Source organism: Cetorhinus maximus, chromosome 14 (genome assembly GCF_964194155.1).
Source record: "Cetorhinus maximus chromosome 14, sCetMax3.hap1.1, whole genome shotgun sequence".
Lineage (NCBI taxonomy): Eukaryota > Metazoa > Chordata > Chondrichthyes > Lamniformes > Cetorhinidae > Cetorhinus > Cetorhinus maximus.
Window position 1 is genome coordinate 63,128,154 of NC_135892.1, and position 23,839 is coordinate 63,151,992.

The 23,839-nt window shown below is 42.6% G+C and overlaps 1 protein-coding gene across 1 annotated transcript in view; it reads left to right on the forward strand.

Moving 5' to 3' along the window:
* The window catches only part of nrxn1a (neurexin 1a), a 1,849,731-nt gene that overhangs the window by 1,020,783 nt on the left and 805,109 nt on the right, over nt 1-23,839 (forward strand). Inside the window, exons 16-17 of the mRNA XM_078556994.1 lie at nt 1,555-1,581; nt 1,988-2,107. Coding sequence (XP_078413120.1) covers nt 1,555-1,581; nt 1,988-2,107 — 147 coding nt within the window. The remainder of the gene's footprint in view (nt 1-1,554; nt 1,582-1,987; nt 2,108-23,839) is intronic.

The following is a 23,839-nucleotide window of genomic DNA, read 5'->3' on the forward strand; positions in this document are numbered from 1 at the left end:
TCCTGCCGACCTGATCTCTGGGAGCCCCAGTGGAATAAAGCTGCTAATTTAATAATTAATTAATAATTAATAATCGCTACAGGAACTTCAGGCTCTCTCAAGGCCGTTTAATTGCTGCACTGCTGTGTCCCTCCCTTAAGAGCTGCCAGCCAATCACAGGTCAGCAGCTCTGCAGCACCAGCAGTGCCATTGGGAGTGGTACTATTTACGGTATTGCAATGTGGCCTATCCAGACGATCGGCAATGGATCCTCCAGAGACAGGTAAATGGGGAGGCATAGTGTTCTCAGGGAGGGAGCCGCCAACCAGGGGCGGAGTAAGGGGGATGTTGTTCACAGCAAGGGCAGGATGTGGTTGCTGTGGGCTGGCCCTTCTTGGTGCTGGATCCTTCAATTGGGCACAGGGTGCCTGAAAACAAGGAATCCCTCCTAAATGGTTGCAGGCAAACTGACAGGATTTGCTGTGTGGCCTCTCCGGATGGAAAGTCCCCCACCTGTTGCTGATGGAATACCACCGGCGGTGGGATGAGGGCCTTACGTGACCTCTGAAGGGTTTCAATTGGCCTCTAGGCAGGATGGTTGTCTGCAATCCTTTCCACTTCAGACTTAATAGGAGGGAGACAGGAAGGTGGTTGGATCGCCACTCCACACCTTCCCACCCAATCACACAGCCCCCCACCTCCAAACTTACCTCTGGGGAGGGGCATTAAATTCTGACCATTGTTTCTTATCTTCTGTATGACATCTGTTCTTGAGACTGATCTTACCTCCTTTATATCAATGATCAGTACTGTTGCTCTCCTATGCTCTGCTCCTAGAACTTAGATGACTTTCTTATGATACCATGGTCACAATACAATAGACCTTCAGTATGACCACCAGGATTTCAATTCAGCCAATTTGGCAATACAATTCAGCATCTTGTGACTTTGTTGGTTGCCATCTCATATTCCTAAAGTTTTCAGTTTCCAAACTAGTATCTTGCATTTATTCAATCTGAACTTTGATTTGCCATAGCAAGTGTAAGCCTTGTCAGCTTTCCCTATATATCGTTTGCATCGATGACCAGGATTTGGTAAAATTTCCAGCTTCCTTTTGGTGAAAAAGTGGCCACATGGGGAACATTTTATAGAGGACACAGCAAGGGGATGTCACATGATACTGAATAGAAGTGCCCTAAAAGGATAGGCATTTCTTTTCCCATGTTTTGTGCATCATAACAATTTAGCAATATCCAATTGTTATACCTAGAGGTGAGTAAACTTTCTCATCTGTAGTTTTGCCATGCCTGCCTTACCAAAGTAACTTTTTTTTTAATAGTTTATAATTGTTATAGAGCTATGGCAAAGTGTATCATTCTGACGGCAATATATAACCACTTATTCTTTCTTGCTTGCTTATAGATAATCAAGGGCTGCTGTCATATCTTTTGTTTGTTATTGCATCTTTCTCTCCTTTTAGCAGCATGTTTGCCCTAAGTTTTTTCTGATGTTTGCTAACATGCCACTACTGCTTACTAACCTTTTACATATTTTGCTTTTATTTTGCTGGCAAAGTTGCATTGATGAAAGCTGACTTGCAAGGTAGATAGCTGTGTGTTTGTACAAAACAAGACTGAAATCTATGTCTGTGCAATACGTATACAAACAGCATATATCTGCTTTGGAACTCGATTGCATTCATGTCAAAATTTCAGAATTAGATCAATATTTTTTTAAAGTATTGCCTATATGGGACTTTCAGTCTTGAATGTTTCTATATCAGTTATTTTAGTATGTTAAATACATTTGTTCTGCACTCTCCCTTGGATTCTGATTTCCACTAGTAACTGTTTTAGAAACGTAAAGTTATTTTCTTCATTCTGACATCCAACCTAACCATGTTCCTTTCTATGTCCAGTCTTCAGTTGACAGAAAGCATGCAAAACTTGTTAGTATAAGACTATTGATGTGCTTAGCCAAAATGCAAGTTTTGTCTGTTCTAACTTAGGGCCAAGCACAACCTGCCAAGAGGATTCTTGTGGAAACCAAGGTGTCTGTCTACAGCAGTGGGATGGCTTCAGCTGTGACTGCAGTATGACCTCCTATACAGGAACCCTGTGCAATGACCGTAAGTACACAAATAGGTGTTTGGGATATATCATACTGTTGTGCTCCAAAATTATTGCAATGCTTTGAACTTTGACATGTCATATTATGATGCAGCCTGAATGAAGCTGAAGGATTTGTGTAATAATTCAATGAGTGTGGAATCATTTTATAAAGAAGTTAATTATGAAGTGCAATTTAAAATGCTGAAACTGATATAAGGTGCTGCTGATGAAATTGTTTCAGATGCAATGAGTGGTGCTAGGTGATAATATTGCTGAATGTAATTGTCCAGAAGCAAACTTTATATGAATGTGGCAGAATTCTGTAAAGGATCTGAATGGTCACTCTGTTTGAGAGTATCCTCTTAATTTGATGTTGCATAATGGTATCTTTCTGTGGCATTTTAATGCAAAATTAGCTAAATGAGAAGCAGTGGTGAATAGAAGTCTTGTTTGTGCAGGTAAATTTGGTGAAGTGCACTTGTGTTAAATAACGTGTAATAGAAAGTGCTTAGCTTGCCAGGGCAAAGTATCATCACATTATTAACTCTTTCAAAATATCTTTGACTCAGAATGCTTCTTTCGTATCATGATTGCAGCCAATCACCTGACTCTGAAGATGCTGCTCTTTTCCACCTCTTAAGGGATGATTCTAACCCTGGCTGCCAGAGAAAACAAGCAGACAGGAAGTTAAAATCACCAGTGGGACCCCCCATTCTCCTGCCCTCCCCCGCTCCCCTCACCTCACTCCCACAAGCTGCCATTTTTACTTCAGTTTTGAGTTACGAAATGAACACGAGCTGTAAGCTGGCAGAATCCTTCTTCAAATATGCAGATTGGGTTCAGTGATATTATTCAGGCCTGATAACTATTTCAACTGTGGGCCTGAATAGGGAAGCAGCTGGCTTTCCTCCACATGAAGAGAAGTTAGAGCCAGAAGATTCCAAACAGGTGAACCTTTATTTTTACATTCTTTCACCTTTATGTAGGGCCAGGAATAGCACGAAATGCTTCACCAGGCCTCACAAAGAAAATTTAGACCTCACCTACCCAAGACTTCCTCAGCTGTTCAGCTTACTTGAGTGCTGGGGATAATTCCTTTGGCCCCTGGGTGCCAGCCTCTGTCATTGCTCTCTCACCTGCTAGCCAGCAGCAACTGATTGCTGATTATAGGTGGAAAAGTAACTGAAGGTGGAATTTAATGCCCTCCTCTGAGGTGGGTGGAGCATTTAATCGGACGGGAGGGTGCTGGTAGCATAGGGGTAATGTCACTGCACTAGTACTCCAGAGGCCCAGACTAATGCTCTGGCGACTTGATTTTAAAACCCACCATGGCTGCTGGTGGAATTTAAATTCAATTAATAAAATCTGGAATTGAAAGCTAGTCTCTTTAATGGCGACTGGAACCATTGTCAATTGTCATAAACACCCATCTGGTTTACTAACAACCTTCAAGGAAGGACTACTCATGTAGGCTGACCTACACGTGGCTCCAGACCCACAGCAACGCGGTTGACTCTTAATTGCCCTCTGAAATAGCTTAGTAAGCCACTCAGTTCAAGGGCAATCAGGGATGGGCAACAAATGCTGGCCTTGCCAGTGACACCCACATCCCATAAAAGAATAAATAAAAGGTGGGAACCCTGTCATCTTCCCACCTCTGCCCTTAAGTCCTGGGCAGGAAGGCTTGTGGATGGCCTTCCTGCCCGATTACCAATTGAGGCCCTTAAGTGGCAGTTAATGTCCACTAAGGGCCTCATCCACAGTCGTTGGTATTCAACTGTGCAGGAAGCCCAAAAGGCAAACCCTGTTGCGTTTGGCTGCGGGCTCCCAGGGGGACTCCCTGAGTGCCTTTGAATGAATGACCTGGCATCAGGAAGAGGAGGACCTGCTGAGAGCCACCATCTGCCCTTTCTTCCGAATCCCCTTGTCCCCGGAGCCAATAACCCCCTTCCTGCAATCCTCATCCTGCCCTCACTCACCTGTGGCCTGGATTCCTCGCTGATCTTGGGCTTCTGGTGGATGCATTGCTAGCAGCTACCACCGCTCCCTGGTGAGCAATGAGCAGCTGCCGGCCTCTGTTTGGCCGGTAGCTCCCGGGGAGGGCAGGATTTCTGCTCCACCTGGTGTCCTTGATCTCTGGGAAGATCTGCTGCTGGCCACTTAAGTGCCTGTATGGCACTTAATATGGCAGGCCTTCCCCAAGGAAAGTGACGCAGGGTTCTCGCCAACTCTTCAGCTGGTGAGCGAGACCCCCATGGCCTGAAGTAAATTCCACACTGGACATCTGCAGATGAAGCCTGGGAGTTAGAATATTCTGGGTCTCAATGCCAAGGGCAGGACAGTTTGATGCCCACCTCAGCCTTCAACCACTCACTTTCTGCCCTGAGGCAAAATTGAGACTTTAGTTCTTAATGCTCTTCATGACGTCTTTTCTCAATCTACCATTTTCTAACATGAACTTCAACATTCTCTCCTCAATTTCAGCTGTCACTTTAGCACATATATCTGCAATTCTTAGGTGTGTGGTTAAGTTTATGAGTTACTGTGATAACTATGTGCTGATCACTAAAGAAGACTATTGCAGTGTGTTCAAATAATACACATTCATTGTGACATGATCAAAAATAGGTACATACTTCAAAATTCGGACATGTTACAAAATTTCGTAATGAAATAACTCATCTATCTATTCAGTTTTTCAGAAAAGCTACCACATGTAAAACCTTCAATGGTGGAATCAAATTACCAATCTAATTTAGGATCTATGACTCAACCATTTCTTTCATCATCATATTTGGTGGTGTATAACACAAATAGAAAAAGTAACTGCAATCTTAAAGTTCATTGCAAAACAGTAAACATTGCAAAGATCAGAAGATGTCATGAAGTGTGACATTGAAGCTATGCAACTCCTGAAAGTACATTTGTTTCACAGCTCCTGGGAGAATACGCCAAATTGTATATAGTGCAGGAAAGACATTAATCCACGACAAACGTGTAGAGCAAGGTATAAATGATGGGCTTTTGGCCTCCTGTACAAGATAGTGAGAGTGATTTAATTATTTTAATTAATGAAATGGGTTAATATTGTGAATGGTAATTTTTTTCACTCAATTTCTTAGATAAAACCGGGAGAATAATATATGATTTGAAGATTGTTAGCTAAACAACTATTAAGAAGGGGTTTTATTTACAAGTTTGTTACTTTCCAAAATAAATCACTCCAAACGAAAGCCTAACTTTACTAAGCTTACAGAATTACTATTAGGATGCTCAGCAGAATCTGCTGCCACCAAAATTGGGCCAAGATTCCATAGGATGAAATTTTGATTTGATCTGTGCCATTGAAGAGGCCCAACTTGAGGCCATATAGCTCACAATAAGAGGAAGAAATGCCTTTGGTGAGCCATCACAAATGATGATCTTATGATTGCTCATTCATTAAGTATTTGTGAAAGAATAATGTGAAGTTAGATGTTAATTTAATTTTAAGTAGTGGCCCTGATAATGACATATGCGGGTTTGTTAAGCAAGGGTCTATATTTCCCTGCATGCTGCAGAGCAGATTTGTCCAATTGGCGGCCCCTGAAGCCCTTCAATGTGGCCCACGGAGCCACTGTTCAAAAGCCGCTAAGACTGGCCTGTAAGTTCAAAATGCAGGTAAGTGAATTTCAAGGCTGCTCCTTCAATTACACACTGTTCCTTCCCTGCGTTTGCTGCTGATAGGTTCAGTAGTGAGGGAGCGAAACAGCCTCTGATTGAAGGAACAGTGAACACGGCGGCCGTGAGTGTGCTGAGGGCTGCCGGACCCCAAGGAAGTGAAGGCCTGGCGAGGCCAGAGCGCGGGGAGCCAAGGTATAGCGGGGCTGAAGCCCGGGCAGGGCTAAGTTTTGGTGGGGTGCCAGGCAGGGTGAAGTTGTGGTGTTGTGTTTTTGTGTGTGTTAGCGTGCCTGGCTTACTCCCAGTCTCAGGTTTCTCACTCACTGTCACCATCACACACCAACACACTCACACAGTGGGTGAGAGTGAGTGAGTGAGCACTCTGAGTCTGACAGTGAGCTGGGCACGCACACACACACACACACACACACACCTTTTCACACACACACACACACACACACCTTTCACACACACACACACACACCTTTTCACACACACACACACACCTTTCACACACACACACACATACCTTTTCACACACACACCTTTCACACACACACACACACACACACCTTTTCTCTCACACACACACCTTTTCTCTCACACACACACCTTTTCACACACACACACACACACACCTTTTCACACTCTGGTCATTTTTATTAATTACTCTTTTTAAACTTAACAATTTACTGCTATGACTTTGCTTCACTTTTGCTCAGGGTTTGTTTGTTTTCTTTATACCTCAACTTTTTTTTTGAAGTTCAGTTTATTGTTGTGCCAAACCTTTCCTTTCTGAAATTTGATCATCCGCTCCTTGTGTGAGGAAAAAAATGCAAATACGCTCCCTGGAGCGAAAAGGTTGGACAAGCCTGCTGTAGAGTTTGAACTCCACATCATGCGTATTTTTTTTGACAGGATTCCCACCTGGAAGTAAGCCTGATTAGCAGGCCTGGCTTCTAGTCAGGTGGGAAGCACTCCAGAGCAGGCTGCAACCACAGGTAAGGTGAGTGCTCTTTTCGAAAGTCCATTGGTTAGGCTTTCATTAGGAGCAATTTGTTTCCAATGTGGGGGGAAAAAACCCTTCTTAATGGTTATTTAGTTAACGATTTTCAAATCTTATATTATTCCCCTAGTTTTATCTGGCAAATTTAGCGGGGAGAAAAAATTACCACCCACTGTATTTACCCATTTCATTAACTAAAATATTGGGATTATGTGTGGGGAGATTCGACCCAGGGAGGGGTGGGTCCTGGGGGAGGAGGGTTGTAATAAGTGTCCAGTATAACCGTAATTGCTTTTAAGTCACATTTGTTGCTGAGGTTTAGAATTCCTTGAGATTCGTTAACTGGCAATTAGATGAATTGTCTAAGTTGAAGGATGTCTATCATTTGTACATGTCTACATTTCAAAAGAAAAATAGATTGCTTTTCTCCTTGATCATATATGTATGCATGTTTGTGATGTGTGTGTGTATATAATATTTAGTATTATTCAGTAACAAGGAACGAAAAGCAATTGTGAAAAATTTATATGCCATCTGAACATGAGGTACAGCTGTGTGCCAAAAGCTAATCCTGAAGTCAGCACATGCCAACTGTCCTTTTCTTGTTCCTTCATGTGCAATGGATGTTGAGAACTGTGTTAACACTGAAATGTTAACAATGACCAGCAGGTGGCAATGCACTCATTTAAAAAGTATAGTAGTTACAGTTCTGCTTTTCATCCTCAAAGTACATGTAGTGTTAATAACTATGGAGACAATTTCTGATGTCATGGAAAAACTTAACCTTTTATTCCTTCCGTAGAAAGTTCAATCTAACGCTGTAAATTCACAGAATAATACCTCTGAAAATTCTGCTTGACTGGTGTACATTATCTTTTTGCTTGTAAAACATGCTGCTGTAACCAGGCATGTAAGTTGGTAAAAGTGTGCTGCTCTTCTAAGATGTACATATGTCGGCATATTTTGTAAATACATTGATTTCCTAGTTTCAGTCCCCATCATCCAGCAAGCACCATTTGGAACCCAGGAAAGGAATATAAGGAACTAATATCAGAATTCGGTATTATCGCCACAGAGCTGTCATTATAGGACACAAAAACACTTGGACTCAGTTTCTTCTAATTCTTGGCCTCCAATTCATCTAGCTGAGTCCATGAATGCACTGTGCATAGAATCATGAACATGCACCCAGTACATTACAAGTTCATTAATAATTTGGAGGTATATATCTTTTTAAATAGTATTTTAAATGTTAATTACTGGAAAATATAGCACTGTTTTATGCTGTGAAATAAAAAATATGCTCTGTCTCATATGCTTTGTAAATTTGTGAAGCAATGCAACTATAATTGTCTCTCTTCATTTTATCTGTGCACCGTTTGTAATAATATATAACATATATAAAGAATATAAGCATGACTTCACTACAAGTGGCGACGAGAGAATCTGCCTCTCCCTCCAAAGCTAGTGGTACTGGTGCACAGTGAATGGAATCAATGCCTGAATGCATGCTATTTAGTTACATTTAGTTACGTGTTGATTGCTTTAACTTTTTGTTTTTCTATCTTAGTGCAAACTATAACATTTAAACTGTTTGTTAAAAATTAATATACCAATGTAAAATATACAGGTTAATACCTCTGTTAAAATAGGGGGCAAATAAATGTCATTTAAAGAATTCAAGAGGCTGAAAACCTGTGGGTCACAATCCCAGTGCTTACACTGGAACTGCCTCTACTGCTGCCCTCCAGTGTTGACTTACCAGAGTTTCAGGAGTCAGTTGGAAGGCACATCACATGGAAAGTTCTCGCATGTCTATTTATTGTTTATAAGCAGAATAGCCAACTGCTGACATTAACTAAAAGGTGGAGCCCAAACTGCAAGCACAACTGAATGGATAATGATAACTGTGCTGCTCTGTCTGAAGTGAACTTCCACCAAATAAATTCTTAAGGGAAAGGACATAAACAGGCTGCCAGGCCTGCCGAATATTTCCAGCATTTCCTGTTTTTTATTTTCGAATTCCAGCATCTGAGCTATTTTGGCTCTGTAGCAAATGTAAAGCTGCTTGAGAGAGCATAGATTTCCCACTGGGTGAGTAATCTGGAACGTTGCAGTTGGATAGTGGGCAAGCAGTGGGCACAACCATTTTCATCAACCCTGCAGTCATGCTGGGGAAAATTATTCCAAATGCTAAATAAAAAGGCAAATGGAGTTTTGGCCTGTATTGCTAGGGGGTTAGAGTTTAAATAAAGGGAAATCTTGTTACAACTGTACAGCGTGTTGGTGAGGCTGCACCTGGAGTATTGTGTTCAGCTTTGGTCCCTGTATTTATGAAAGGATAGACTGGCATTGGAGGTAGTTCAAAAGAGATTCACTAGGCTAATTCCTGGGATGAAGGGGTTGACCTATCAAGAATGTCTAAACAGGTTAGGCCTTTATTCGTTAGCGTTTAGAAGAATGAGGGGTGATCTTATTAAAACAAACAAGATACTGAGGGGGCTTGACAGGGTAGATATTGAGAAAATGTTTCCACTAGTGGGGGAATTTCGAACTAGGGGACATAGTTACAGAATAAGGGGACACTCATTTAAAACTGAGATGGAAAGGAATTTCTCAGAGGGTAGTGAATGTCTGGAATTCTTTACCCCGGAGAGTCGTGGAGGCTAGATCACAAAGTATTTAAAGTGGAGGTAGATAGATTTTTGAAATATCAGGGAGTTGAGGGCTATGAGGAGCTGGCACGAAAGAGGAATTGAGGCCTGGACAGATCAACCATGATCTCATTAAATGGCGGGGCAGGCTTGAGGGGCCAAAAGGCCCACTCCTCCTATTTCTTATGTTCTTAATAATATGCAAAGTATAGTGCATTTTAAGCCAATTTACAAACTACATTTGTAAAAACAACAGGAATAAAATGGTTAATTTTATTTTTAAAATTTGTTTTAAGGGATGTGAGTGTCGCTGGCTAGGCCAGCAATTATTGCTCATTTCTAATTGTCCTTGAGAAGGTGGTGATGAGCTGCCTTCTTGAATTGCTACAGTCCCTGTGGTGTAGGTGCACCCACAGTGCTGTTAGGGAGGGAGTTCCAGGATTTTGACCCAGTGACAGTGAAGGAACAGCAATATATTTCCAAATCAGGATGGTGTGTGGCTTGGAGGGGAACTTCCAGGGGAACTGTTGGTGTTTCCATGTATCTGCTGCCCTTGTCCTTTCAAGGTGGTAGCAGTCATGGGTTTGGATGGTGCTATCTAAGGAGCCTTGGTAAGTTCCTACAGTGCATCTTGCAGATGATACACACTCATGCTATTGTACACGGTGGTGGGGGGAATGAATGTTTGTGGATGGGGCGCCATTCAAGCGGGCTGCTTTGTCCTGGATGGTGTCAAGCTTCTTGAGTGTTGTTGGAGCTGCACTCATCCATGCAAGTGGGGAGTATTCCATCACATTCATGACTTGTGTTTTGTAGATGGTGGACAGGCTTTGAGGAGTCAGGAGTTGAGTTAGTCGTCGCAGGATTCCTAACCTCTGACCTGCTCCTGTAGCCACAGTATTTATATGGCTAGTGCAGCTCAGTTTCTGGCCAATGGTAACCCCCAGAATGTTGATAATGGGGGAATCAGTGATGGTAATGCCATTGAATGTCAAGGGGTGATGGTTAGACTCTCTCTTGTTGGAGATAGTCATTACCGGGCCCTTGTGTGGTACAAATGTTACTTGCCACGTGTCAGCCCAAGCCTGGATATTGTCCAGGTCTTGCTGCATTTGGACATGGACTGCTTCAGTATCTGAGGAGTCGCAAATGGTGCTGAATATTGTGCAATCATCAGTGAACATCCCCACTTCTGACCTTATGATGGAAGGAAGGTCATTGATGAAGCACCTGAAGATGGTTGAGCCTAGGACACTACCCTGAGGAACTCCTGCAGTAATGTTGTGGAACTGAGATAATTGACCTCCAACACCACAACCATCTTCCTTTGTGCTAGGTATGATTCCAATCATTGGAGAGATTTCCCCTGACTCTAGTTTTGCTAGGACTCCTTGATGCCACACTCTGTCAAATGCTACCTTGATGTCAAGGGCAGTCACTCTCATCTCACCTAGGAATTCAGCTCTTTTGTCCATGTTTGAACCAAGGCCGTAATGAGGTCAAGAGCTGAGTGACCCTGTTGAAACCCAAACTGGGTGTCAATGAGCAGGTTATTGCTAAGCAAGTGCCACTTGATAGCACCCTTGATGACCTCTTCCATTACTTTACTGATAATTGAGAGTAGACTGATGGGGTGGTAATTGGCTGGGTTGGATTTGTCCTGCTTTTTCTTTCATGTACAGGATGTACCTGGGCAATTTTTCACTTGCCAGGTAGGTGCCAGTGTTCTAGCTGTACTGGAATAGCTTGGCTAGGGGTGCAGCATGTTCCGTAACACAAGTCTTCAGCACTATTGCTGGAATGACAGGGCCCATAGCCTTTGCACTATCCAGTGCCTTCAGCTGTTTCTTGATATCATGTGGAGTGAATTGAATTGGTGAAGACTGGCATCTGTGATGCTGGGGACCTTTGAAGAAGGATCATCCGCTTGGCACTTCTGGCTGAAGATTGTTGTGAATGCTTCAGCCTTATCTTTTCCACTGATATGCTGGGCTACCCCATCATTGAGGATGGGGATATTTCTGATGCAATGATTTAATGTTGAGTAGCAGAACAAAAGTGAAATATCAGTGAATTGCATCATAGTATACACCATGGCCAGGATATTGATGTGCTCCCCGCTCGCTGACGCGTAAAATGACACGGGATGACGTCGGGTGGAACTCCCGACGTCACCCCGCGTCGTTTCAATTTTCAGGTCGGCGGAGGCGCAGCCGAATCAGCTGTGCGCCCGCCAACCTGTCAACGGCCAATTGAGGCCATGTAAAGAGTAATTCAAGTAGTTAATGGACCTGCCTGTCCAACCTTAAGGCTGGTGGGCAGGCCGGGGCTTCAGAAAAAGCACAAAACCTCATCCACGGGCGGGATGAGGTTTCATGAAGGTTTTTAAAAATTTAATAAAAGTTTGAATAAAATTGATGGACATGTGACAGTGTCACATAGCGCTTCCTGGCAGACGTCATGCTGGGTGGGCCAATTCATGGCGGTGCGCCCCCAATTGGGGGTGCCGATCGAAGGCATACCTGCACGCACCCACTCCTGCACTTCCCCCCCCAACAAGGGGAAAATTCTCCCCCATGAGATTGCCTAATACATTAGTGACTCCTGTTTAATATACACCAGAAATTTTTCGATTGTCTCTTTGGTGATGCTATGTTCACAGGACACAGCTGTGGTGAGTCACATTTTGCCTATCGTTACCACAATAAATGATGATTTACCAGTGAATTCTGTGCTCTGATTTGCACTGATTCACTGTCAGACAGTGAATAGCTGAACCTATTGGTTCACCATGTGTGTTGGAAGTAGTTTAATTTGATTATGTTCTAGACACATTTATGATAAGATCTGTTATTTTTGTGAAGCACAAGATTTGTATGCAATTATCATCTAATGCATGCACATGAAATTTGTTTTCACATTGAAGTCTGTGGAGATGCCCCGGGACAGATAGTGCAAACATGGCATCTCCTCTGACCCTGACACCCAGGCTTCAACTAAGATGTTGCGCTTATGTTACCAATGGTGCTAACTATATTCTGCTTTACCTTACTGGTGTCCCTTTCAACTCCAGAACTGTTGCTATAATGCTTTGAAGTTTTACATGATCTTGAGCTGAACCTCAAGCCCCACATCTGGTCTATCATAAAATTGGTTGCTTCTCAAAGCCATTACCTGTCTTTAACTTCTTCCCATTGCTGCTGAATCTCTCAGTCAAACCTTTGTCACCTCCAGCCTCCCTCTTTGCAGTAATGTCCTAGTTAGCTTCCCAGTTCCACCTTACATAAATTATATCTTGCCCTGCATTTCCATACTTATGTTCCCACAGAGACGCTTTGGAAATGTATCTCTAAAAATTTCTCTCCCATGCTACAGCCCATTCACCCCAAGTTAAAATTTGGGTTGTTGTTTTGGGAAGTCCCTGGTCCCAAATGTTTAACAAAGTTTGTCTGACATTGGCCTTCCCCTCTTGTTGTGAATGTAGAATGCTTAAATAGGGACAGACTCAACCACAGTTTTTAAACATAAAGGAGCCAGTTTGAGTTTTTTCCCAAACTCAGATTAGTATGCAAAAATTGTAGCTGCAAGTTATAATTCAATTATATTATCTTTAACCTTACTACTAATTTTTTCTTCTCCTGGGCTTGTGAGCCAAGAATACAGATGAGCTATTTGCTGTTAGACCTCTGCTGTAGGTTTTTCACTTAAAAGCTACAGAAGTGTTTAATGACAGCTATCTCTGATTCACCTTTTGTTTCCTTGAGAAGATACTTGTCCTCTACTAAATGCTGCAGAGATGGGGTATTAAACTGCATTGAACAGTGCATTTGTGCTTCATTGCACTACTCAACTGCATTGCTGGATTGTATTTCAAAGTTTCATCAACTTATGAAAACATGCATTTCACAAATCAAGATTTATTTTGTTCTGAAATAATCAATGTATTTCCTGCAGTCAGAATGAGAGTAGCTTGGCAGAATCTGTGCAGCCTCCCTATGCATGAACAACAGATCAACAATGTATACTAATGTATTACTAAACTAGCCACGTCTGTCCCTGCACTAATATCAATGGAATAATTTTTTAACACATATCTTCTCTTTAAAATGTGGTTTGGAAAATAATGCACTGCTGTGTAGCATAATAAACAAACCGGGTGCCATCAGCTTGTGAAACTAGACAAAAGGAACATTGTTAGTTTGGGGAACATTCCAGACATTTTGGTATGTGGATTGAGCTATTAAAAATATAATTGGGGTTCAGGATACATCACTGAAAGGCCAGAAGATGTTTTATGTATATAAAAATGTGTGATTAAAAACTAAGGTAGTCAAAGATAAACTGTAGATTTTGTCCATCAACAAGAAGAACCAAACAACTGCTTTAGGCTAATACTGAGCTGTATCAGTTTCCCTCACAAGTCTAATCAGTTCTGCATTAAATGACTTATTATTGTGTATTCTGCTCATAACACAAATGTTGGTGACATTATTTTTCATTTGATCATTATTTGAATTTAATTTAAATTATAAATACACAGGTGGCTATTGCCATTTTAAAGTATTTTGCCATCATACTGATAATTCCCCTTAATGGAGATGAAATTGATCATTAGACACACCCAGTGTTACATGCTGGCTGCAAATTATACACCAGATGTTGTTCCTTCCATCAATGCTTCCACCCCCAGAAAGATGTTCATGAGCCTATGACTTGTACTGTTCGGAATGTCTTTATTCACCCTGTAGCTCTAATAACTCCAGAGTTACCCTAGCAACTCTTATCATCATCTTGCACCATTTTTTATTCATTCACAGGATGTGGGCATTGCTGTCTAAGCCAGCATTTATTGTCCATCCCTAATTGCCCTTGAGAAGGTGATGGTGAGCCACCTTCTTGAACCACTTGGATGGTGTGTTGTTTGTGGGGAGCTTGTAAGTGGTGATGTTCCCATGCATCTGCTGTCCTTGTCCTTCTAAGTGGTAGAGGTGGCGGGTTTGGAAGGTGATATTGAGGGAGCCTTGGTGAGTTGCTGCAGTGCATCTTAAATTTGATAAACGCTACTGTCACTGTGTGCCAGTGGTAGAGGGAGTGACTATTTAAGGTGGTGGGCAGGGTGTCAATCAAGCGGGCTGCTTTGTCCTGGATGCTGTTGAGTTTCTTGAGTGTTGATGAAACTGTACTCACCCAGGCAAGTCGAGAGCATTCCATCACATTCCTGACTTGTACCTTGTGGATAAGCTTTGGGGAGTCAGGAGGTAAGTTATTCACTGCAGAATTCCCAGCCTCTAACCCACTCTTGTAGTCACAGTATTTATATGGCTAGTCCAGTTCAGTTTCTGGTCAATAGTAAGCCCACGATGTTGCTAGTGAGGGATTCAGTGATGATGATGTCAATGAATGTCAAGGTTAGATTTTCTATTGTTGGAGATGGTCATTGCCTAACACTTGTGTGGTATGAATGTTACTTGCCACTTATCAGTTCAAGCTTGAATGCTTTACAAGTCTTGCTGCATATGGGCACAGACTGCTTAACTATCTGAGGAGTCTTGAATAGTGCAGAACATTGTGCAACATCAGCGAACATCCCCACTTCCGACCTTGTGATGGTGGGGGGAGGCCAATGATGAAACAGCTAGAAATGTTTGGGCTTAAGACACTACCCTAAGGAACTCCTGCATTGATGTCCTGGAACTGAGATGATTGACCTCCAACAACCACAACCATCTTCCTTTGTGCTAGATATAATCCAACCAGTGAAGAGTTCAAAACTTCCATTCAGTTCTCATGGTAATGAGAATTGTGGACTGCTCCCTTCATTTTACATGAACTGGTCAGACCGTATCAATAATATTTTTAAACTGCCACTATACTCCCAGCTAATTAAGAGATTCAGGGAGGAAAACTTTATTCACATAGTGCCACTTCAAGCATTGCTATTCAGATCACATCAATTCCCTGAGGGCAGGCAGTGGCATGGGCTGTTACCTGTGCAGTTTCTGCAGGTTTGAAACCCAAGCAGCTGCGCGGGTAAAGGCTGATGACACTGTCTGCTCCCAAGGAATGGATTCTCCCCCTCCCCCAGAAATTCTCTCAAACTTCCCTGGCAACCTTTATAGGAAAACAGAAATGACAAATATATTTAGGAGTTAAGGCTGAAAAGTTAAAATGGGCCTGGGCATTTTCAGTATTTACAGTGTTACTAATTCGAGTTAAAGGGTGTGAATTGACTTCTGTAATGTCGCTTGAGACAGCATTACTTCTGGCCTGGCCCGTGCAGCACGCTTTCTTGTGTAGGAAGCTCGAGTGGGTGTCACCTACATGCATCAGAGCCAGCTGTTTCGGTGTTATACTGATGTTACATAGCCCTGCTGACTGATGTAAGGATGAACTTCCTAAATTGGAACGTACAGGTCCATTGAATGATCATATGTGTCAATGTACAAAGATCAAGCTAAGCTTTAAGATATGCCATGTACCCACGCAAGTTAAAGGGCCAGGAACCCACTTGCAGGTAAGCAAAATTTGAAAAGGTTCTGCTTGTGTAAAGTGTCTAGAAGTGCTCCAGGGTGTTTTGGGGGATGTTGTAGTGAGTTCCCAGATTTGGCATTGTACTGCTGCATCCTCACAGGGAGGGCAGAAGAGTAGATGACCTGCCCGCACACAGGCTACAACAGTTAGGGGACTGTAGTGGCAGGGCCTCTGGGTCTGCAGCAGGACAGGCAGAGGCTGCGAAGAGGACATCTGTCTGTCCAGTTGAAGCAGGACTCCTCCATGCTCCTTGATAGCGACAGGAAGCTGTCTAGCAGGCCAACAATGCACCCGTTTCTCAGAGTGCATGTCCATTTAGCACTTCGCTGTACACCAGCCTGTGGAGGTCTTCATTTAATTCCTCTGCATCAGAACTCATCTATGATCTTGCTCTCCAGTGAGATAGCAAACAAACCATCCTTTACCACTGACAGGGCTACAGCTCGCTCGTGCTTGCTGACCCACCAAGTGCTGATTCTGACACTATACTAGCCTCCAAGGTACATACGGTGCCTGTATCTGATCTGGTAATTTTGAGTCTCAGATCAAGTGATGTGGTGCTGCACTGTTGCTCCATCTATTCCTCCTTAGGCTGATGTGGGTGGGCTATTGGCAGTTCTTGGGCATCTGAAAGCAGGAACTCAGAAGGGGAAGATCGGTGTAGGAAAGACAGGGTGCTGGGAATCAAGATCTTCATGATCACACCAGCAGCCCCCTTATAATGTCAGACCTCATGGTGAGGGTGAGCTGGGAGTTGAGAAGGGACAGGAACATACTGCCATCATTAATATTCTCAGTGCCACTGGATAGCGTAGGTTCCATTGTAGCTGGCCCCATCATGTAGACAATCATCTCCTTGATCAGGCTCAGGAGCTGTAGGGGTTCTTGTCCCCCACTGGTTTGCTTTGCTCCCTTCTACTGTGTGCCACTTTGTCCGATAAGCGAAAGGACAGAATGTCAATAATTGTGTAGCACGGTGTTTGGGCAATTCTCCTGTCTTGGCTGAATAGCTAGAGATGTGTGTAAGCAGTAAGGGGTGGATGTGAGGCTAGAAGCATGTTTCGGTGTATAAGGGTGAGATGATGTGTCTGAAGGTTAGGTGTGAGGCCTGAATGCCAGAGAGTGCTCATGGGTAAGTGTTGGAGGTGTGACGCATTTAGCAACATGCAAGATTGGTGTGGTGTGTAGAACATGTCACATGAAGGTGCACTCACTGACCTTGACCGCCTTGAGATCATTGGACTTCTTGTGGCAATGTTGCCAGGACCTCGGGTCCAGACTCTGGGAGTTGACCTACTTGACCACCGGTTCCCACTATCTTCTGAGAGTGGCCCATGGCAGTCCCCTGTCCTCCCATGGAAGTAAGGCATCTCTGCTTCTGCCACCTCCACCACTACTGTCCCCAGCACCATATTGTTCATCCTAGAACCCTTTGTCCGCCATTGTATTCACGTTGCCATCACTAAGATTGCAGATTCTTCATTGCAGACACCCTTTAAGAGGGACAGCCGGCCTTTAAGAAGAGCAGACTGGCTACACCATGTGGCTTGTTAACAATGCTTCTGGTTTGCCTTGGAGCACAGAGGCAATCAATTGTGTGGAAGACAGTAGATTTTGGTCCATTTAGTCAGATGCTAAAATCATTCAGCTGAGGTGGGTCCATCAAATTTGCATTTTTTCCACCTTAGGCAGAATTATATACTCCTCCACCAGTGGGTTTGAATACGCAGGCACTTAAAATCCAGCGGGAGGCCTGTCTGCCATCTCTCCGCTCGTCCCTGTACCCACCACAATTTTCCTGGAGGCGGTGATGGTGTCAGGTGGTGCACCAACTGTGAGCCAATAGAGGCCTTTGCATAATTAGTCCCCACTTAAGGCCCTTATCCTGTGACTGCCAGGCCTACTGCAAATGCTCAGCCCAACAGATTTCCTTGTCCAGGCTGGTGATGGACAAAGGATGGCACCTCCTTAATGGGCCCCTTGTGCCCATCAGAGAGCTCACCCAATGTTGTTCCCACCTTCCTTCACACATGGCCTCTGAAACCCTGTCTCTTCACCCATCTCACCCCATCCTCCCCACCCTCCCCCCAACCAGGCCCTGTAAGCTTGGCACCGGGCAAGATCCTAAACACTTACAAAGTCGGTATCTGGCTCAGCTCCCTGCTCATCGCCCGAGTGCAGTGCTGGCAGTGGCCAATGCTCTTGGTGGCACTGTTGGTACTGGAGAGCTGCCACCATCTGACTGGCCAGCAACTCTCTGTGGCAACTGAGGAGTGAAAATCTCACCTCCAGTCTATTAATGGCCAAATGGTCTTTAAATGGCTATGGGAGCCGTTCTTCACGTATGCAGGCTCCCCTCTGACATTTTTTCCGGGAGGCAGGGACCAATTCAGCCCATTGACCTTAATGGGCTCGGGCGCATTGAGAATCACAGCCCCTGCAGGCCCTCGATTTCTAGCCCTTAGAGGTTCAATAGTCCGATTAATACGATTGATCATGTAAGTTACAGAATAAATTAGATTTTGTTGCTTAATTTGCAGAGCGAATAAGACTTGTGCACCATTTGGATGTCAATGATGCTTTGTTGTAATGCATTCCAACCTCAAAAGACTTATTGACTACCTGCGGGTTTTTTTTAAAAACCTGGGATTTACAATAATTCAGAACAAATAGGGATAAATGTCTGCCAAAAGCAAAATATGACAATGAATTTCTCAACTAGATTTTGTAATTTGTTGAATTTTGACTTTGGGAGATGGTGTAAAATGAGCGATATCAGACCAGCCAGCACTTATACATGTCCCTAGATTTCAATTTCTGTTGAGGTTAATGAAATGAAAATTCACAGAGATGTATAGTGGGCAGTTGATCTGAAATCAACAGTTTTGCAGTAAATTACCCTTCATCTTTCATTATTTTTCCCCTCCCCCTTATACCACCTTTTCTGAAAACACTATCTCATACTAGGCCTCCAAGCGCATCAGCAGCCTTCACAAACTCTCCGTGGCCTTTCTTCATGTGTGAACCCCATAATGTAGAGGAGAACAGAGGTAGCCTATTGACTCATTTGATCGTTCCAGAGTCAGGCAGCTATTTCTCTGGGATGGGATTTGTTGCTTCTGTCATGAGTGGGTGGGAATTGTGCTCATTCTGGCAAGCAGCTACTGCCCCCCGCCACTACCACCAACCCCCTCCCCCAACCACGCCCCCCCCCCCACCCCCAACACACTGCAGCCAGCCCAGGAATTTTGAAGCCTGAGCATTAGCAGGATGCTAAATTGTACTGACATTGGGCTAATCCAAACTTTTCTTCAGCTGATGTCAAAAGGTGAGTGTTTCTGTGTTCCTCAGTTACCCCCACCCCTCCGTACCCTAGGGATGCTGAAGACAATCGCAGTAATTGTCAGCTAAATGTATTAACTTCAAATATGAAGAGAGACATCAATATTTGGATTGCTAGAGCTGAGGCACATTTCTGATTCCTCTGATGAAATTGTACAGTGAATTTAACAGTTCTCCCTTTTTAATTTAACACTGTTTGGTTCTCTAAGAGTTCACTGCTAATCATCCATTTAATTTTCTATTTTCAACCCTAAATTGTCAACCTTTCCCTGTTTGAATTGTTCAAAGTATAGTTTTTTTTTAAATTATTCAGCCAAATGCACAAATGATCATTTGTGGAAAAATAGTCGAACAGTCACATAAAAAGATGCACAATAGCTTTATGAATGAGAACAGTGTTCTGTGGTTTCTCCATTCTAATTCTTTATTAATTCATTAAATCTGTGCCCTGATCAAATGTAGTTCTATCTTAACATTAATCTTTGTGTTCCTCATATCTCTTATTTTACCCTAGACATATAGTGAAATACATTTTGAACTTATTGAAATAAAGAGAATAAATATTACATGAATATTCCCCTTTATTATATTTTAAAGACATGGATTATTTTTAAGCTCTATTTGTGCAGTGTGTAATTTTAAGATCGCCTGCAGTGATTATTAGCAAGAGGTTAGCTGTTCCCTGTATTGACACAGCAATATTCTGAGCTATTAGCAAAAAGAGCTTCCATTTTAGTTTGCCTCCTCTTTGGTTTCAACGACCCTCTCCCCCGATTCCACCTGCAGTATGTGGCTTGCATGAAGATAGTCATGTTTTAAAAATATGTATGCTTGTTTCCAAGATCTTTAAATTATTTACTTCTGAACCTTTTCATATGAAATTCCTTTTCGCCTATTTTAACAAAAGGGTTAACCCATCTATTTTAAACAGGTTAATAGCTCAATTAAATAACATCAAAGCATTTTGATAAAATGTCTTCAGCAGTCATACACTCAAATTCCACAGGATTCTCCAAGGCTCAAGTGTTTTTATTTGTTCCCAAGTCGTAGATTCCCCAGCTGTCTTGCATCATTTCCTGCTTGAGAAAGCAGACAGGCAATTTGTTCCCAGGCGACTGTTGATGGGCACTTTCACCCAGCTGCTAAGAATCATTTGAAAAGTGCCTGGGGTAGCATGTCTGCCACTTTACTTTCCCTCCCTTCCTCCCAATGGAGAAAGACCTGGCCTAAGATGAAGAACTATTATATGAAGAATTCTGGGTGTGAGCACATTCGTTACCACATGTGGATCAGCACCTTGGAGCAAAACCTGCTGTTCAGAAATACAGCTTTCATTTTTCATTTACTTTTGATTGTAAATGCTGAATGCTTTCTACTTTTTCAATCTTCAATTTGCTATATTCTATCCAATTCCTCAGTTCCCTGGGTCAAGTGATTGCCTGCTATTAATTCCAAAGAAGGAACCATTGTGTGATGGTTGATTGACAGCATGTTTCGGGGCCCTACCCATGGATAGCTTGCCAATGATGTGCGATAGTTGTGGCAGTCTGAGGTACAAAGGAATCATTGACAATTGCTTGAATAGAAACAGAAAGGTCAGTCAGTGGCTTAGACATCATTGGGGAATACAATTTATGCAATGTTGCACTGTAACACCATCCAGACAGCCAATCACTACCTCCACAAATATTTGTCATTGTGAGTCCTTGAAACAAATTCAGTTCTTTTTGTAATGCTGAGTCATAGTGTTTGGAAAAAAACCTTCTGATTTACTTTATGCTCTTGGTTAAAACTTGCTGGAGGATAGCTGGTGTCAATTAAGAACAGTCTCATGAGATACTTCTAACATATGACAGATTATCAAACAATTATCCCTTTAGCCTGTCGCCAGCAAAGGTGCTTGTTCAATTAATGTTTGAGCAGAGACTAGACGAGACAGGAATGTGGCTCAAGTAGTTGCTGAATTAGTGATAATGCAGTCTGCCCATACTATCTTGGGGAACTGAGGTTAGCATGTCAGTTAAGGAATTAACTACCACCTGATCTTCCAGATTGATTTGCTATTCTCGGTTCCTCAGGGCAGTACAGGTTGGCTGTCTATCATTACTTGATGCTGCGGAAAATGTGATTTTAGTGCAGTCGTATTCTATCACAATCTTGACTTAAGCCTTGTTTATATGACTTTGCAAGGTGAAGATGTGAGTCACTTGTCACAAAGTGCCTAGCTGCTGTCCTGTTCTTGTAGCTATGGTGTTAGTAGTTGACCAGTTCAGCTCCTGACAAATGGTGTTGCCTGCTCAAGTCTGGTAAGTAATTACCTACCCACTAACATACCTAAATGACTCCAAAGCATTTGTTAATACCACTCGAGCGAAAACATGAGGGGAAATTTTAACCCTATCTGCCTGTCCAAAACCAGGCAAGCAGTCAGCTTAATCATTCAGGTGACCTACACATTGACATACCCCACCAATCCCACTGTCTTCTATTATAGCTTGCTCTCCTGAGCAGCTAGCTACCTCAAAGCCCGAAGCCGACAGGGTTCTTCTTAAATATACAAATTGGGGTCCAATTATGTTATCGGCCTTAACTGCAATTTTAACTATGAACTGTGCTGGAAAGCTTTTGTGGGAAGAGGCCCTAACATATCATAATTGTACTTTTCTTGTATGGCTAGGGGGAATAGGAGTACATTTCTGGGGGCCATAAGAAAAGTTTAAACTTCCCCTATGCTGCAGTCCCACCCCACATCCTTTTCCCTGCTTCCAAATCCTCCTGAAGCTTCTTTCCCTCATTGTCAGCAACCATTTCTCTTAGCTTAGGCTGGTGGTCATCTGGCATTCTGCCTCCAACTACTGGCCAGGTGTTGTTTCCAATCTCTTTTGGCTAGGCCACTGACCAGATCTGTAGATGAGCCCAGAATTTAATACCACTTGAGCTTCATGCTGCTGAGTTCAAGTGGTTTGTGCTCATCCCGGTTTAGTTGATTCCCATTCCCAGTCAAAATCAGGGTTACTAGATCAGGTATTAATCACCCTGTGTGTGAAGAAATATGGTATAACATCAGTTTTAAACTTGCTTTTTGCCAGTTACTACTTTGTTCTGTAGTCATGGTTTAACTTGATATGGTTATTGGGATGAAACTTTTCTATTCCACTTAGCACCTCATATGCCTCTGAAGGGCCCATCTTAGTTATCTCCTTTGAAGACTGAACAGTTGTTCCAACCTTCCCTCATAGTTCCATCCTCTGACATTAGGGATTAATCTTATCAACCTGTCTGTACCATTTTCAGGGCTTGGACATATCTCTTGTGTGTCACTGACTAGAACTGAATGCAATATTCAGATGTGATCTGACCCAAGCATCTTCAGCATGATAGTGTCAGATTTATACGCTACTGACTTGGTGATGCTGCTCAGAATTTTGTTTGCTTTGTTCACTACTGTTCTTTAATAACTGGGCATTGTTGGTATAGTTTACTATCACTACCAGGTCTCTTTCAGCCTTTTCACTAGCTAGCTTGCACTATTACTTCTTGTGCTTCCTCATGTTTTCAAAATGTATAAAGTCTTGTGCATATTTGTTTTGAATTTTATCTGCCATAATCCTCTCTACTTAGAAGTATTTTCAAAGTCCTTTTGCAACTCTTTGACAGCTCCATTTGACTTAACTGCTTCCTTCCATCCGATTGCATATCTGAACAACTTGCATTGTGCTTCTGAATCCATTCAAGTACATAGATCAGAAACTGGAGGTGTTCTGATGCTGATCACTGGGGCACTCCATTAATTACATCTCCCAAGCTTGTCATTTTTGTCTATTTCTCCCACTTCTTTTCTTTTCGCCAATTCTTTATCCTTCTCCATAATTTACCAGGGTGCTCACTGCCTTAAAATCGTGAAACAGCCGTTAATGTAGAAGTTGATGAAAAGGCTTTTTGGAATTTTTATTGGGATGTCACTTGCTCAAAGAAAAGTCAAAGAGAAATCAGGCCTCATATGCCCTTTCTGAAACCATGTTGGCTACTAATTGCAGGGTTATTTTATTGTAGGCAATTGTAAAGGTTCTTAATGATCAATTTCCAATATTTTGCCAGTTACTGATCTAAAACTAATGGATCTGTCATTATGTAGGGTTATTTTGTCACCTTTTTTGAAGTAGGTGTCATGCTGGCTTGTTTCAAATCCAGTGAGATCATCCATGTGTATTCATTGATTGCTGCATGATGACTGCCGGCCCTAAGTAGACTTTGTCTCAAGGATCAGTTAGCATTCTTGGGTGTGCACATCCATTCCTTGAGATGGTTTTGAACTCTTGCATGGTGAAGCCAAAGTTTCTATCACTGTGAGACCGAAGTGGCATGCTACTGGTATCTTTTCTACTGAGCACGCCCTAGCGATAGTAAATCAAAATTAATTGGCAATTGTCTTTTTGACTCTGGCTGCTGTCTTGTTTCTTGTTTCTTTTTTTTAAATGATGCGCACAAACCGTTGACATTGTAGCTGAGCTAGCTTTATTGATGACACATTATCCCAACATGAACACATATCTGCA